The following is a 15,232-nucleotide window of genomic DNA, read 5'->3' on the forward strand; positions in this document are numbered from 1 at the left end:
CACATTTTTTGTCTTTAAAAACAGGTGAGAAATAACTTTACAGAAAATGACGAATAGCTGTTGCTGGAAAAAAGCACAAAGATCCTATTTTGATAATTCTCAAGGTAAAATTTTGAGTTTAAGAAGCACATCTGAATACAATTCAAGTCTTTACCTTATGGCCATGAACACAATAGCACATTTTAGAAATGGCCTCTAAATTCGTGTTTGTTTTTATTTATTCTCTCATTTCAAAGCATCATCAGAATGTGTGTTGATGGCAGAATGATGATACCTAAGTGACAACAAATTTAAATAGAATAATATCATGGCTAAAACTTATTCATGGTATGTAGTTTAGTTAAGCTAATTAATTTCCTACACATCCAATAAATTAGTTTATCTCTACTTTTGTTGTACTATTACCTTTCACCACGTTGTCAAACAGTACAGTCAGCCCAAGATTTCAGCTTGTCCTCCTTGTCTCCTGGGTAAAACAAAATAAAAAACAGTATACTAAAGGTGAAACTATCCCTTTACAAATTATACAGGGCCTACTGCAAGCACACACCCACATTCGTCTCATTCAAACCTTCATAATTAAATCTCTGTCATCCTTGATATGTTCCATCCACTTAGCCATTTCTCCACACCAGATAAACAAATTAGGGCCTTGATCATAAATACAGCGCATGTGAAGCTGAATGGTCTAGTGGGGGGCCGGGTCCTGTGAGACAGCTGTGTAGCATTAGCTGAAACTTCTTTAAAAATGTATGGCCCAGAAAACAGGCCATGCAGACAGGGCCGTGGCAAGCAGAGGGTTTCTCTTCCCCGGGAGCAGAAATATTCACAACCACTAAACAAACTATATGGGTAGCAAAATTCCTGTCCACTCACACATAGGGGACACACAGGAATGGTACAAAGAGCCTGAAAAAACTGACTTCACATGAAACAACATGTGCACACATTCATGGGAAAAGTAGAATATTTCTTCTTCATTTCAAACACATCGGCTCTACATTTGTCTTCTGTTTCACAATAATATGTGGCTATAAAACACGAAAAGGAAACCACACAGCTGAAAGCATGTTATCATTTTCCTTCTTTTATTGGATACCAGTGTTCGCCTTGTATATGGATTCCCTTCACAGTTTAATCCAGGCCACACGTACAATTGGTTTAAACCATTTTGAACTGCAGTTCTGATTTATTTTCAACATGCTCGGGCAGGTTTGTTCACACCAGATGACTTGAATGAGCACAGGAGGTGACAATGGGGGTGTCTCCTTCATCTTTTTTTTTTTTTTAACAAATTCAGTCAATCAAGGCAAATAAACCACAACCTCTGTTGTTTAAAATAACCAAGCGTGGCATACCATCAAATATTTAAATATGTAAGAAAGTTCAGCCCTCTGGATCTAGATATTAATCAAAAACGTGTCAGTCATTACAAATCATAATTTGTATTTGTTTTAACTGAAGTCACTACATCACCACAACTAAAAATGTGACATAAATGAAATCCCAAACAAAAGCCATTATGTGTAGAATTTAAAAATTACACACTTAGTGATGGAAGACAGCAATGTACACCCCTGTCCCCCTTCCCCTCACTCTACTGATTTGATCCAAGTAGACAGAGATGAATGGGCTGAAAGCAATACATGCACTGCGCCAATATTTACCAGGATTGTCTTACTTTTTAGACACAAAAATATATGCCATCAGAATAATTTAAAACACACTATAATAACATTACAAAAACCCTACACATTGTGGCTTTACCTTGTTTTTATTTCTGTCTAACCATCAAGTAGTATCAGATTAAAGCAAATGCCAAAATGTATTTGCATTTACTATTTGACCCACTTTATGTTAAGCCTGCCATTGTGATACATCATGTCCTCACACTCTGTAGGTGTGAGGCAGAGATGACAGATAAGCTTCCAATGATTATGTCTCTAAATCTGAGATGCTCTGAGACGTGTTAAATCTGAACTGAGTAGGAAAAAACAGTGCTGATGTCTAACAGGACCAAAAAGTTAAAGAAATCATCATCACGAGGTGAAAGAAGGCTACAGAGCTAACAGTTTGACACAGACACAGTGGTTCACTGAGTTCATACTTAAGGACACTGCAACCGATCATATGGCTGTTATGGGGATCAAATGTGGCTATCCATGGGCAGACTCTAACCAAATGGATACCCTACAGCCACATTTTAGCTTGACAAATGTGATCAATTGGCCTGAGACAGGAAAGAAAATAGACAACAATCTGCCATTGTGTACTCGCTATTTTGTCCTGGCCTGCTTTTTTCGTGTGCCCCAAGCCCAAGTTATCTTTCTTTTCAAGAGTTGGATGGGAAGATTGATACTACTCTCATATCTGTTTGCTAAATATGAAGCAACAGCAAGCAGCCAGTTAGCTTAGCTTAGCATAGCATAATGACTGGAAATGGGGCAACAGCTAGCTCTTTCACTTGCTGAAAATTTTTATTTTCAGCAAGCGAAAGCTTTCGAGGTGCTACGCTAACCGGCTGCAAGCTGTAGCTTCATATTTACCACACAGACATGAGAGTGGCTTCAATCTTCTCATCTAACTCAAAGAAAATAAGAGCATTCCCCAAAATGTCAAACTATACCTATAAATTTTATTAATACGTGATAGAATACGGAAAACACAAGCTGGATTATGAAACTGTGGAGTACATCTTGGCAAGTTCAACCACTTAAAACCTGTCGTTGGAATGTAATAAAATCACTTATGATATGCTGCCCTCACTAGTGATGGTGATATTGCGCTTACATGTTCTTCTACACATGATCATTGACAGAAACAGTTAAAAATGTCAAGAATCAGTGTTTCAAACATGTAGTAGCACATGAACATGTGAACGTAAGCTGCGCAGGTTGTAGCAGGAAGAGCCAAAGATTCAGTTGTTTTCTGTTAGCAACAACTACAGTTTATTGCGACATTTTGAGCTCAGTGAAGTTTGTTTCAGAAAAAGTATACTTTTAAAGAAAGATTGGACATCTAAAACTAATTTGTAATTATGCTAACAGACCATTATTTACACAACAGATTCATCTCCCTTTTGATAAGAAATCACAGCTTGTCAGTGGTTCTTTTATCACTCAGATAGGATGGAATGAGGGCATGAATCCAAACATAATGGAAATAGATTTAAAAAAATCAGTGTACCAAAAGCACATACACTTTAAAAATCATCATGCTTACTTATAACTCACACTATGTCACTTCTCATTCATTCACAATACTGTGCAGGAGAGAGAAAAATTAAAAAGGTGCAAATAAGAAACATCACAATAAGAAAAACTAATTGGTCAAAATGTTCATCAAGTTCAGTTCGAAGTCGAGTAGCCACATGTGCATTTGGACTGGAAAACATTAGATTTGGTTTCACTCCATTAACTTCATCCAACATCTAGCGCTCTTTAAGTTACTTTTACATGACGTCAGAGGTTACTATCACGTATTGTCCAACTCATCCACAGAGCCGAGTGTGGCCAAGAAAAGAAAAACAAATTTAAGAGCATTGTACAAATATCCCTCACTTGAATTATCTTCTTGCCTTCATACATCATAAAGGCACTGGACCTCATTAAGTTTAACAGACAAGTAGTGGACAAACACACAAAACGCCAACCTATCAACATGTTCTGTACCTTCAGTCCGATGAGTATGTCCAAGGATTGTGGTAGACTTCATGCATTTTCCATGGTGACAATATGGCACGATCACATGTATCACTCTTAAGTAACATTTTAAAGAAAGAACCATTTCAGATCAAGTACGTTTGTTTTCCATCTGCACGGCCATCAAGTACAAAAAACAAACAAACCAAAAAACTGTTGTCTGTAGTGTTTACATGAGTGAGTTATTTTTCCCTTGTGCATGAAAAAAACAAAACACAATTATAACAAAGGAGTACAGGACATAGGCTCAGTTCTTCCTATACTGCGATGCAAAATGGTAACGACAATAATTGCATGAATGATAATAAAAAAAAAATATAATAATAATAAAATAATTTACCCAACAAGGTGTCCACCATCTAAAGAAAAAAAAAAGGTCACCATTAAAATGCCAATTTGTGACATCGAGTCAAGTCTTTTTCTGTCACTGCCTCTATTTATATTAGCGTCTCGCCATTTAAAAGCACAAGGACAGTGCCAGAGTGTGTATCAAAGAGATCACTGTTCCCTTGGCTTGGCACTTGGCAAGTATAGCACAGTTAGGAAGAGATGACTTGGTAACCGCTTCTTAAGAAGAAGAAGCCGGTCAGGCCGTTTCTTGTCAACATGAGGAGCCTGCGTGTGAGTGAACCGTACTAAATACTCTAAATGCTCACGTTGAGGTGAGGTACCTGTTTTTTTAGCAAAAAATGTTAATTTCTGTTTTAAATAAAATCAGATTTGGCAAACGAAAACAATACATAGACATCAGGGTGTACCCATTTCCCTTTTCAGTAAAGGTTAAAATGCAACTTGGCTAAACATTCTAGGGTATATAGAACTTAAGACTCCATTTCTAATGGCTCCTGCTTTGAACAAAAGCTCTATTTGGCACCAGAGAATGCCAATCAAGCGCTTGGTTGAAGAAAAGCAGAGAAAAATCCTTTCATTTGAGCCTGCTTTCACTCTCTCTCCCCTGTCTGTCTTTTTTTTCCTCCATTAAATTTCAGCCCTATTCAAGCCACTATATACCAGGACACCATTATCTCTCCCTTGTTCCTCGCATTTCAACAGTCTTTCAGTGTGTTTTATTATTCTCCCTGGTCCTCTACTTCTTCTGTCTCTGTTTAACAAAAACCCAGAAGGGGGTTTGGTCCAGCTGCTCCATGTATCAGTCAGATACAGTAGTTAACAAAAAAAACATCCCCTACCCATCCAACCACCCACACTTTCACCTCTAATAGTCCCAGCTGAGGCTTTCTAAACAAACACACATCCACACACACACACACATTTCAGAAAAAATGGGAAGCGATATGGCAAGTTATGGAAATGTTGGATTTTACATTGTGTTTGTATGTGGCTGCATGTGTCATTGTGTATTCTGTCCCTGATGCTGCTGGCCTGGATGGATGACATTCTCATGATAATTAGGGATTAGCTGCAGGGACGCAGAGGCAGGCCGAGGTTCCTCACAGGAAAAATGTGCAGTCATTTTTGCAATGACGACAGATTCCTGCCGCTTCACAACCCAAATGCCTGCTTCCTGTAGCTCACTGAACTTGACCTGACCACTATCACTTGACTCAAATCTCTAACGCCCTCATTCCTGAGGAGGACAGCGTCCCACTCTAATGCGCAGTGTTCCACTTTTGTGCAGCTGCCAAAGCTGGACAAACTCCTCAGGCATTGCATGGAACCATTTATAGGGCAAGATGTTGTCGTAGTAATGATGGCTGACTGGCTGCTTGTCCAGGCCGACAGAAAATGGCCAGAAGCCATAGGCCGTCACTTCCTCGCACAGCCCCAACGCCAAGCTGACCAGGAAGAGCCCTGTAGAGAGACGTTTGGCGTGCACGTTGCGGGCTTTCCAGAATTTTCCCACTGTGAGCAGGAATTCTGGGTTTGCAAATAGCATCGTGAGGTTGGAAGAGGTGTCTGCCAGGGCGTAATATGCCCGCAATGACAGGTCGGTGCCAGGCTTCATGGAGAACGCTGGCATGTAGATGTAGCTTGAGCCGTAAACCTTCATACTATCCACAAAAGTTTTTCTCGACCACAGAAGGTTCTGAAATCTGAGAGACAGAGGGAGAAAGAGTGGGAGTTATTCGTGATCTGACAAACAAGATTACAGGACAGCATAAAGCAGGGAATGATTTGTTAAAACAGATGTCCTACAGGCAGAGAGTACAAGGAAAAAATGACTTATGATTTGCACTTCAAATGTTTCTCTCACTTTATCTCCTTTTTAATTCTTCTGTCTAATTCCTTTCATTCACTTTATTTTACTCTTTTTAATGAAATTTATCGGCGTATTTTTATTTTGTCATGTTGAACATCTGTCTAGTTGTTGAAAGCGGCTACACAAATACTTGTGTTGCATAATGCATCTTACAATATCCATATCCAAGTTATTTGTAAACACTGTTTTCAAGTGCTCTATAACGTTTTCACCATTATTTCACCATCTCCTCACATCACCACACTGATTCCACAATACAACCCATTAGCTTTTTCCATCTAAGCCTGCTACAGCAGGATGCTGGAACCTACTCTGTCCGCAGACATCAATATCTCTGCCCAAGTGATGACCGTGCAATGTTTTATTTGATACCAGAAGAGAGTTTGACTTGCGACGTGCGATTCTGATAATCAAAAAGCAAGCTGATTACCTTTTCTCTATGATGCTGGGGTTGGCCGTAACCAGATGTGTTCTGGTTCCCACATCGTCCACATATTCCTTTGAAAGCGGTGGAAGGTTACACCTAAATGAAATAAACGCACATCATATATTTAACATTTCACATAATCCACATGTACACACACTCCACATACGCAACCATTATTATGATGTATATAAGCTGTTCAAGCACTTATAGTGTAAACAAAGGATTTATTAAAGTCATTATGCCTCTTTATCTCCACAACATTTACTCATTTAGCTGACACTTTTATCCAAAGCGACTTACAATTGCATGCTTCTGGAGCAACTAGGGGTTAAGTGTCTTGCTCAGGGACACATTGGCGGATGTGTCACCGTGGGGAATTAAACCCAGGTCTCTCACATCAAAGGCATGAATCTTATCCACTGCACCATTACCACCCCACTAATTTGCTTTGATTGTGATAACAACGTGGTTTTGTATGTGCTTGCAATGGAGACAGCATGTCAGAGATCTTTAACTACTTGTGAAGAGGCTCATGGATTGAGAGCTAATGATAATATCACAGGCTGCAATGGTAGAAGAGACATTAAAGGTGGAATGACATGGCTGAGAAGCAGTTTCACTTTTGGTATACCCATGTTAAACCCAAGCAGATCTATGATGCAGATCAGATGCATGAAACAAGGGAGAGTTAGTAAGAATCTGTTGAGGGCTGGTCGCAATCATGGTCAATCATATAAGCTCCTCACATCCTTAAAGCAGCGCCCCCTGCAGATTATGTACCGACAGTTTGGTAATAGTGCGGAGAGTGTGGGGTAGCGTCTCTCAAAAAACAAAAACAGAGGAGTGCACAGTATTGTGCTGAGGGGTCTCTTTTTCAGCTAAATTCAAATTTAACATATAGTAAGTCTTTCGTTTGCAGTATCTTGGTGTTTTTGCAACAACATAACCATCGTGTCTGTTTAAACATTTACACAGTGGTATAAACTTCCAATTCACAAGAAACTGTGGGAAAGAGGCTTCCCAAGTGGGTCAGTGATAAAACTCAAAAAAGGAGGGGAAACGTCTAATGCAAAAAGAGTGAGAAAATGTAATATTGTATTGTATAACACAGGCACTCAATGGCATTAAGTTCACAGAAAAGGCTTGGATCAGCAGCTACTCTGGATTGCAATGCATTTCAAGCTTCAAGAGTTTCAAGTTTCAAAAGCATAAACTGACACTTCCCATAATGAGTCGACATATGACCCACAAGCGCATTTCTGTTTTGCATTTGTTTCATGCACAGTTCAGTTTGGCCGGTCAGGCTATAAAGCTCTAACTGACCAGTCTAATGTAAGTAAGAGCACATACTTGTGCTGCTTCTGCAAAGTAGTCACTGTGACAGTACATGATCATGCACGTCATGCATTCTTCCTTGCACGCCTCGTCTAATATGAATTTAACAACTGTAGATTTCACATTAGCTCTCTCTTCAAACTGTTCTGCTTCAACACTCTGGAGTAGTTATCATGTTCTCGAGGAAGATTACAGGTTTTTCAGAGATGGTTTCTTCCTCTATCAAAACCAATACAAATGCATATTTTTCCAGCATCTAGATTACTTCACCAAGTGAAGCAAAATCACTTAATGCTCTCCTTTTATTTTATATATATTTATATATATATCTTTGTCGAATCCTATTTTGCTTACTCACGCCTATACTCTTTTCTCTCTTGCCCTCGCTGTGCCCCATTTTTCCATGTATGTGTTTCTCTCTTGGCTACAGTCGACACCAGCTCTCATTTCACTGATGGCCGATGGGGTTTGGCTGCTCTCTTGGGCAAGAAGAAATCATATACATGCACGCACTTGCACTCACAGCCCCAAAGTCCCTTGTTTCTCACCGCATGATGAAGTCGGCCTGGTCAATGTCCCTTCCACATTTGCTGTGCCGGAGAATGCCACCGTTGCCCACCACCGCGCACTTCTTCAGGGGCAGCTGCAGGGGGTTGTCCTGGGTAGAAGGAAACATGCAGCTCTGTTAGTTTACACACAGACACAACCACCTGGACATGAACACACAAAGCCGCCTACACACAGGCACAAAAACAAATATTCATTTTCTCTAAACTCAGATCCCAAAAAGAGCAGGACCTCGGCCTACTGCTAACGTCCCTTCACAACCTTAACGTGCTGAGACACAAACCAGCATGGTCATATGAAGTGAGGAGGTGGACAAAAGCAAGCAGATGTTATACAGCTTATGAATCAGATTTTGTGGTATTTGCTCCGAGAATAGTGTTGGCAGTCGTCCCATAACTGGAAACTAAAAGATGTGTTCCGTATTGAATTGATCCGGGAAATGCTCTTGTTCCGTATTTTTGAGAAGTCTATTGGAGGGAAATATTACAAGTCACAGTAAAAGACAGTGTGATTTGTATGAGGTATAAGGAAACCCTCCTGCTCTGTTATCCCTCTGCATGTTTGTGAAATTGTGTTGCACTACACAAACAGAGAAGAAGCGAGAGGCGTATAAATACAGCTGTTTGTGTGTCTCTCTCTCGTTGACTGTCCCTTCACTTCGCTTTCATTTCCCATTTGTGTGTACCTAAATTACAACAGATTGCCTTTTCGTCAATGTTAAGCATTGTTTTGTTGGCTGAATTTACTTTAAGATCCTCTGGATTTATAAAACATATAAAATAAGCTCATTATAGATATAATAACCTCATTATAGAGACTTCCTAAGTCTGAACTACTTATCTCAGTTAAGTTTGACATTTATGATTTTTGGTTTCCTAACTGCATTTGGAAAAAATATCTTATCTAATAATAGGAATTCATTACAAAATCACCCTAAATGAAGAATTTCCCAAGTTAGGATGTCATAATTCATATTGTAAATAACCAGTCTGTATGGCAATTACAATAATAATGGGGAACATTATGATTTAAAGGCTACTCAAATCATATGATGGCACTTTAAATTTCCCAACGCATGATTTATAGGTATATATCAGCAGTCAAGATGATTATTTTGAATTTGTTTAAATTTGTATCCTGGGCTAATAATTAAGAAGGTTTCTTCTTCTCCACCAACACAATTAATTCCTCCAACTCATCAAAGCTAAAACTGAACACTCGTCTTTTCTTGTCAATTATAGAAAGCTTGCTAGCCAGCAACAAGTTAAGTGAGACAGCTGTTGTATAGATTTTAAGATATAGATGTAGAGGTCTGAGATAGGATAGGATTACTTTTAGCTAGTTCAACTGTTTATCCATTAGTTTTAGCTAGCTATTTCAAGTGTTTATCTATCACTGTTGTTTCAACCATTTATCCTTTAAATTTAGCTAATTATTTCAGCTGTTTCCATTACATTTCACTAGCTATTATCCATAACTTTTAGCTAACTAGTTTAGCCTTGGCCATCACTTTCAATTGCAATACGTGGTGTTCAGGCATTACAGCTTAGTATGTGATTATTTCTTAAAATAAATTTGTATTTTTTTAAATTGGCTAAGCTACTCCACAATCTTTCTATATACACCTTAGCGACTGAAGAAATTGCCCCAGGGTGGGTATCACTGCGGCATCATCATCTAAATTAAAGCCTTGTATCAAACAGCATTAAAGCTGTTTAAAAAGAACACCGAAATACCACGCTTCATTTGGCAAGAGCCAAAAATCTCTTTGCCTTAGCTGCATTTAAGTCGGAGGCATGGATTAAGCGAGATGACAGAAACAATTGTGCTTATTATTCCCCTTGGAGTGCACAGACTCAATACACACACACAAAAATACACACACACCTCTCCTTGCCTCAGGGTCTCTTTTAGACCGTGACAGGGGGCTGAGTCAGAGGACAATACCCTGCTAACAGCATATCAAGCAGGGGAGGGGAACCAGCAAGTCGGGCTAAAATTTGAGAGGGGGACACTTATTACAGTAGCACGTGGCCCAGCTATTTCTGTAAAGTTATTAATCTAAATCTTTTACTCTATCTTAATAGATATTGGTTTGGGTTTTTCATTGCAATGTAGGTCTGCAGCTAACGATCATTTTCATTTCAGATTTCTATGTTGATTTTTCTTTCAATTTAGTTTTAGACCATAAAAAATCTGAAATTGGTAAAACAATACCATCACATTTCTTGTTGTCTGGCCAACAGGCCACAGCCAAAATATATTCAAGTTACCATGGTGTGAAACACATGCAACAGAAATGGCCGGGACAAAGGTTGTGGTGTGAAACACATGGTAACTAAAGAAACTTTCATTTCTCATTTGAGAAGCTGGAACAAGGTAAAGTGTGTTTTTTTCAGTGTAGGTATGTTAACCTGTAAGCTTTTGAGATGCTGATATTTGATAAATTTTTAAGCATAACCTTTGTCCCGGCCATTTCTGTTGCATGGGACAACAGAAAGGAGAACTATGTGAAGTGAAAAGAAGAAAGAATAGGAATCTACTGTCCAGTGAACTGTAAGTATGGCTGTTCTGTTTGAGCCATTGAACTAACCAGCAATTAACTGTCAAAGCCCTAATTGGCACATTCCCTGGCAGATGCTCAGATACGGTAGCTGTTGCCAGCTTGGTGTAGCAAAGCTGGCTGTCTGTGTTCAGACCTGCAATCACAGCACTGGTAGTTGAGAAGGCAGGGAATATCTGTGCGTGTGTGTGAGCTTGTGCTTTGTCCATCCCATCTAACTACTAGTTACCGTCCTTCAGAGAAACTATGTAACAGGCCACAATATAGGCTTGCAGAGGAAGTGCAGTCAGACTACTGGGATAGGTCATGCAAGTTGCAAAGCGGCACAATGCAGTAGGATATCACCAAAACCTTGGACGTGGAGCTACACCGCAGTCTGGCCAACAATATTGCAGTGACTTGGAGTAGCGATGGATGTAACATTAATACCTAACACACTTAAACGGTTAGCTAACCTTGTTCAAAAACAAAACAACACACACTCAACCTATGTGTCAAAAAGGAATATTTAAACCATAGGGATGCCACAACACAAACACAGAGAGTTAAAGAAATGTTGCATAAAATGGACATAAGATGACTTTTTGCAGTTCATTTTAAAAAGAGTCCGTTTACCCAATTAACATCTTCTAAAATGGACATAGTGACAGCTATCTTAGCAATGGAAACGGTTTCTCAAAACCACTTGTAAATAGTAACAAGGCTTAGGACCGTAATTAACGCTAATTGTTATTATTTCCCCATCATTTCAATGTATTCTGAATGTAGAACATAAACACTTAGGCCTATTGGCAATAAAACAGTGTATAAAATTCTACTTTATACATACAAAAAAAACAGTTACATTAAACTCTGGCTTTACTGTAAACCCACTGCTGTACATTCATGCCCACACACCCACGCTGTGGCTCAGCTCGGCCACTCTCGCCTCACTTCCTTATTTATTCATGCTCACCTCCCCACATCCCTCATGAATGAACATGCACGGTTCACGTCTGTAAATTAGGGTCAGGTGTTCATCGCATTTACCAACCAGGATATTAGACTGCCGATCTGCGGCATCTGTAATAAGGATCCAATGTTGATTATTAGTGTGATGTACCGCCCCTGGATACAAAAACCACAGCAACAGAACTTAAACCAGAGTTTGTCATTTTGTCTTGTTTTCAGGCACAAACACCTTCATCCACATGCGCACCCACACACCCACGCACAGGCATGGAACCATGTAAAAATAGCCTAACGGCCCTTATCTAGATACAGATACACATTCACAGAGGCATAAATAAACACTGTAGGTCCATTGGCTTTGTGCTACATTCTCTACATAGAAAGGAAAAGGGAAATAATTAGGGAGGGAGACATGTGTGGCACATTCTCCTCCAGTTATCCCTCATGGTTTAAACACCTCTATCTTAGACTGCAGTGGAAAAAAACACACCGTAACATATCCTCTTGACTGATGAACACAGATCAGGAGCCTGATTTGATGTAAAACAAATATATACAAATGAGACAAAAACATAAAATGTGTCCTCATCTGCCCCTCTCCAGCTATCCCATCTGCTGCCTTAATATAAGCCCTAAAGGAAAAGTGAAAGACGCATATGGTGGCAATGGGTAGTATCTTTCATTCTTGGTATTTTACTGATGTTTGCGCCATATTTTTTTTTAGGTGTCTTGCGGCTCTAACAGGCCCTTCAACTCACATCCCCATGTCTTAAGACTGACTCCCGTCACACAGCGAAACACTACACAAGTGTAGTGTCTATGTGCTCCTCTGCCCCCACCCAGACTCCATTATGGATCAACAAGGATCCATGTTAAAAGCAGCTGTCCCCCAAACAGTGTCATATTGCATTGAGTGGAAGAAAAATCGTTTTCCCATCATCTGATCTTAGTTGCTTTCCAAGAGCACAGCTGCCTGTCTCAGGCTGCGGTTTACACTAGAGACACTTGAGCTCCAACAAAGAGCAACAGAATAAAATATTTGCTCCCTTTTGCATGTGAATTTGCTATTTTATGCAATGTATGATTAAAACATCTTATATTACCGCTTATGCTACATACCTGTACAAAGAGTGGGTAGGTGTCGTTGTTGACAGTGTGCGAGTGGTAAAACTCGCCATCATACCACAGGACCTTGCCCATCGGCGAGTTCTCCTTGGTCACTGCAAACATCCTCCGGGGATCACAGCACTTTGTCAGTAACTTCCTGTGCAGACAGTATGCGGGAAATGAGAAGTCTTGTCTCTGGTGATGATTGTTGTGACACAGATGGGGTTCTTATAAGAGACCAGCTATGATAATTGCTTAATTATTTGCCAAGAGACAGCCAGAATAAGATATGTATTCATTTGACAGGACAAAGAACCGCTGTGCAAGGTCAAGGGCTGCACATCAGAGGACCTGATCACATATTTTAGGTTATATATATGCCTGGAGTTTCAAAGATGTCAACATTCAATAACAGGCTTGCGAAATGGATGCTCACTAGTAGTCTTGAAAGTTGGGGTAGCTTTTTCACTCTCTCAACTGTTAAATCCTGATAATGGATTGGACGAGACCTGACCAAAAAAGGTCTTGTAAAGCAGTGGTTCTCCTAAATTGACAGAAATTATACCACGGACCCCCCGATTGATAAGATTTTGTCCCAGGATCGCCCATCTGAAGGGTTTTTGTTTTTAGATGTCTTATTACAAAACGTTTATGAATGCCATGACCCACATGGACATATGTTCTGTCACTGTGTTACTGATGGATGGAATTATGAGAAAAATATATGATTCCCCTTTTTGCTGGGGACCCCCTCAAGAAACCCTGGGGGTCCCCGGACCCCACTTTGAGAACCACTGTTTTAAAGCATTGTGACGTTAAAACCGCAGTGTCAAGTGTGCATCACATCCTCCTGCAGGACTAGTCCACCGCTCTAAAGGCGTCACCTTCACTCATGGTCTTAATTGGCCTTGCCTCTGATGATCGTCTGTGCATATTCTCAAGTGAATAAGATAAGATTGCCACAGTGTAACAAACATGCCTAGTTGATCTAGTTTGCTAAAACAGTGTCCCTGTGCAAATGAAAGACCCAAATAGTGTCTGTAAATAAAGAGTGTTTGTATCTGTGGTATTACTATAGGGTTTCTTGCAAAGTTTTAACAAATTCAGAATGTTTTTTTTTTGTAGAATTACAGTTGTTATTATAGTAAGATAGCATTTTATGCAGTACTGACATATTAACATTTTTCAAATACAGTGTATCTATTACAATCTATCCTCACAAACTCATCACAAGGACAATATGCCCATACCTTCAAGGACTTCAATTACAGACAAAGGAGGTCACAGGTATTCAGTGAAAACACTTTGTCCCAAGAACCCCTACTTATAATAGCCTATATTTGTTGCTTTATAAAACGTACGTAACATTTTATTATTTCCCTTTAGTGCTTTAAAGTGGATGAAAATCATAAACAAAGGTACTAATCTGCCCCAGGGCCGCACTTTGGGAAACACTGCTTTACATCAATGCACAGAAATCTGAGTCCTGAGACGAACCTGAATAAATCGATGCCCGTCTTGTTCTTCTTCCAAGCTTCCCCCTGCCTCAGCACCTCTTCCACTATTTCTTTATCGCGGGGGAGTCTATAGCCGGGGTAAACGTAGAACCAGCAGAGCACCAGCACGCATAGAGCGGCCCACACCGACAGCTTTCCCCGGTAGCATCGCACCAACATCTTCCACTCCCCCCCCACCACCACCACCCTCTTGTCCGTTGCACGGCTCAAAACAACCGGTGCATGCGAATTGAAAGCGGTGCAGTAAAACGTAGGCTGGGAAATCCGTTTTTGTGCTGGTGAGGCTCTGATGGAGATGAGCAGAAGCGTCTGTCCCTGCAGCAGCTCACACTCGGTTGCGGGGTTGTGGTGCAGTGTGTCGGGCTCTGCAGGAATCCGCCGCTCTGCTCTCGGTGCATCACCACCATCATCACAGCCTGCGGATTGTGAAGAATCATGCGGGCCCCCTCCCCACCCAGTGTCCCGCTGTATCGAAATCCAAAAGGGGTCTCCGTGGGTCCCCGATCCGGTCGACCTCGATCCTTTTTCTCCCGCCCTCCGGTCCTCTCCTTGAGCCTCTGCTGCTCTCGTCCTGCTGCAGGGTCTGCAAGTGAACCGGGCCAGCCCCACTCTCCCTCCACCTCCCACTCTTTCTCCTGTCGACACCCCCCTCCGCTGAGACAAAGTGCTTCTTGTGCTGTTGGAGGCGCGTCAAGTTCGTCAGAAATAGCGCCGGTGACAACGGAAGTCTACCTTCCAAATAAAAGCACACACACGGAACACAATCAACCAATCAATTGATCATTTTATTTGAATAGCGCCTTTCGTGCAAAATAGATTCTTGACATTGTGTTAAAATACAAG

General features: G+C 40.5%; 1 protein-coding gene across 1 annotated transcript; it reads right to left on the bottom strand.

Annotated features, from left to right (window-relative positions):
- Nucleotides 1–1,071: 1,071 nt before the first annotated feature.
- Nucleotides 1,072–15,027, bottom strand: st8sia1 (ST8 alpha-N-acetyl-neuraminide alpha-2,8-sialyltransferase 1). The gene is made up of 5 exons (XM_038739187.1): nt 14,370–15,027; nt 12,885–13,029; nt 8,233–8,342; nt 6,353–6,445; nt 1,072–5,755 (listed from the first exon to the last, which is right to left on the bottom strand). The coding sequence occupies exons 1-5, from the start codon at nt 14,546–14,548 to the stop codon at nt 5,284–5,286; spliced, it is 999 nt and encodes a 332-aa protein (XP_038595115.1). The 5' UTR covers nt 14,549–15,027; the 3' UTR covers nt 1,072–5,283.
- Nucleotides 15,028–15,232: the final 205 nt, after the last annotated feature.

Source organism: Micropterus salmoides, unplaced genomic scaffold (assembly GCF_014851395.1).
Source record: "Micropterus salmoides isolate LMB-PRFRI ecotype aquatic unplaced genomic scaffold, ASM1485139v1 Ms_hic_scaffold_23, whole genome shotgun sequence".
Lineage (NCBI taxonomy): Eukaryota > Metazoa > Chordata > Actinopteri > Centrarchiformes > Centrarchidae > Micropterus > Micropterus salmoides.

Excerpts from the sequence above, each read along its gene's own strand:
- st8sia1 (XM_038739187.1), bottom strand. The coding sequence starts at position 14,548 with ATGTTGGTGCGATGCTACCGGGGAAAGCTGTCGGTGTGGGCCGCTCTA. Across the intron at positions 8,343-12,884 it reads CCTACCCACTCTTTGTACAG|GACAACCCCCTGCAGCTGCC; the intron begins GTATGTAGCATA and ends CCTTCTACCCAG. Across the intron at positions 6,446-8,232 it reads CAGGCCGACTTCATCATGCG|GTGTAACCTTCCACCGCTTT; the intron begins GTGAGAAACAAG and ends TATTTCATTTAG.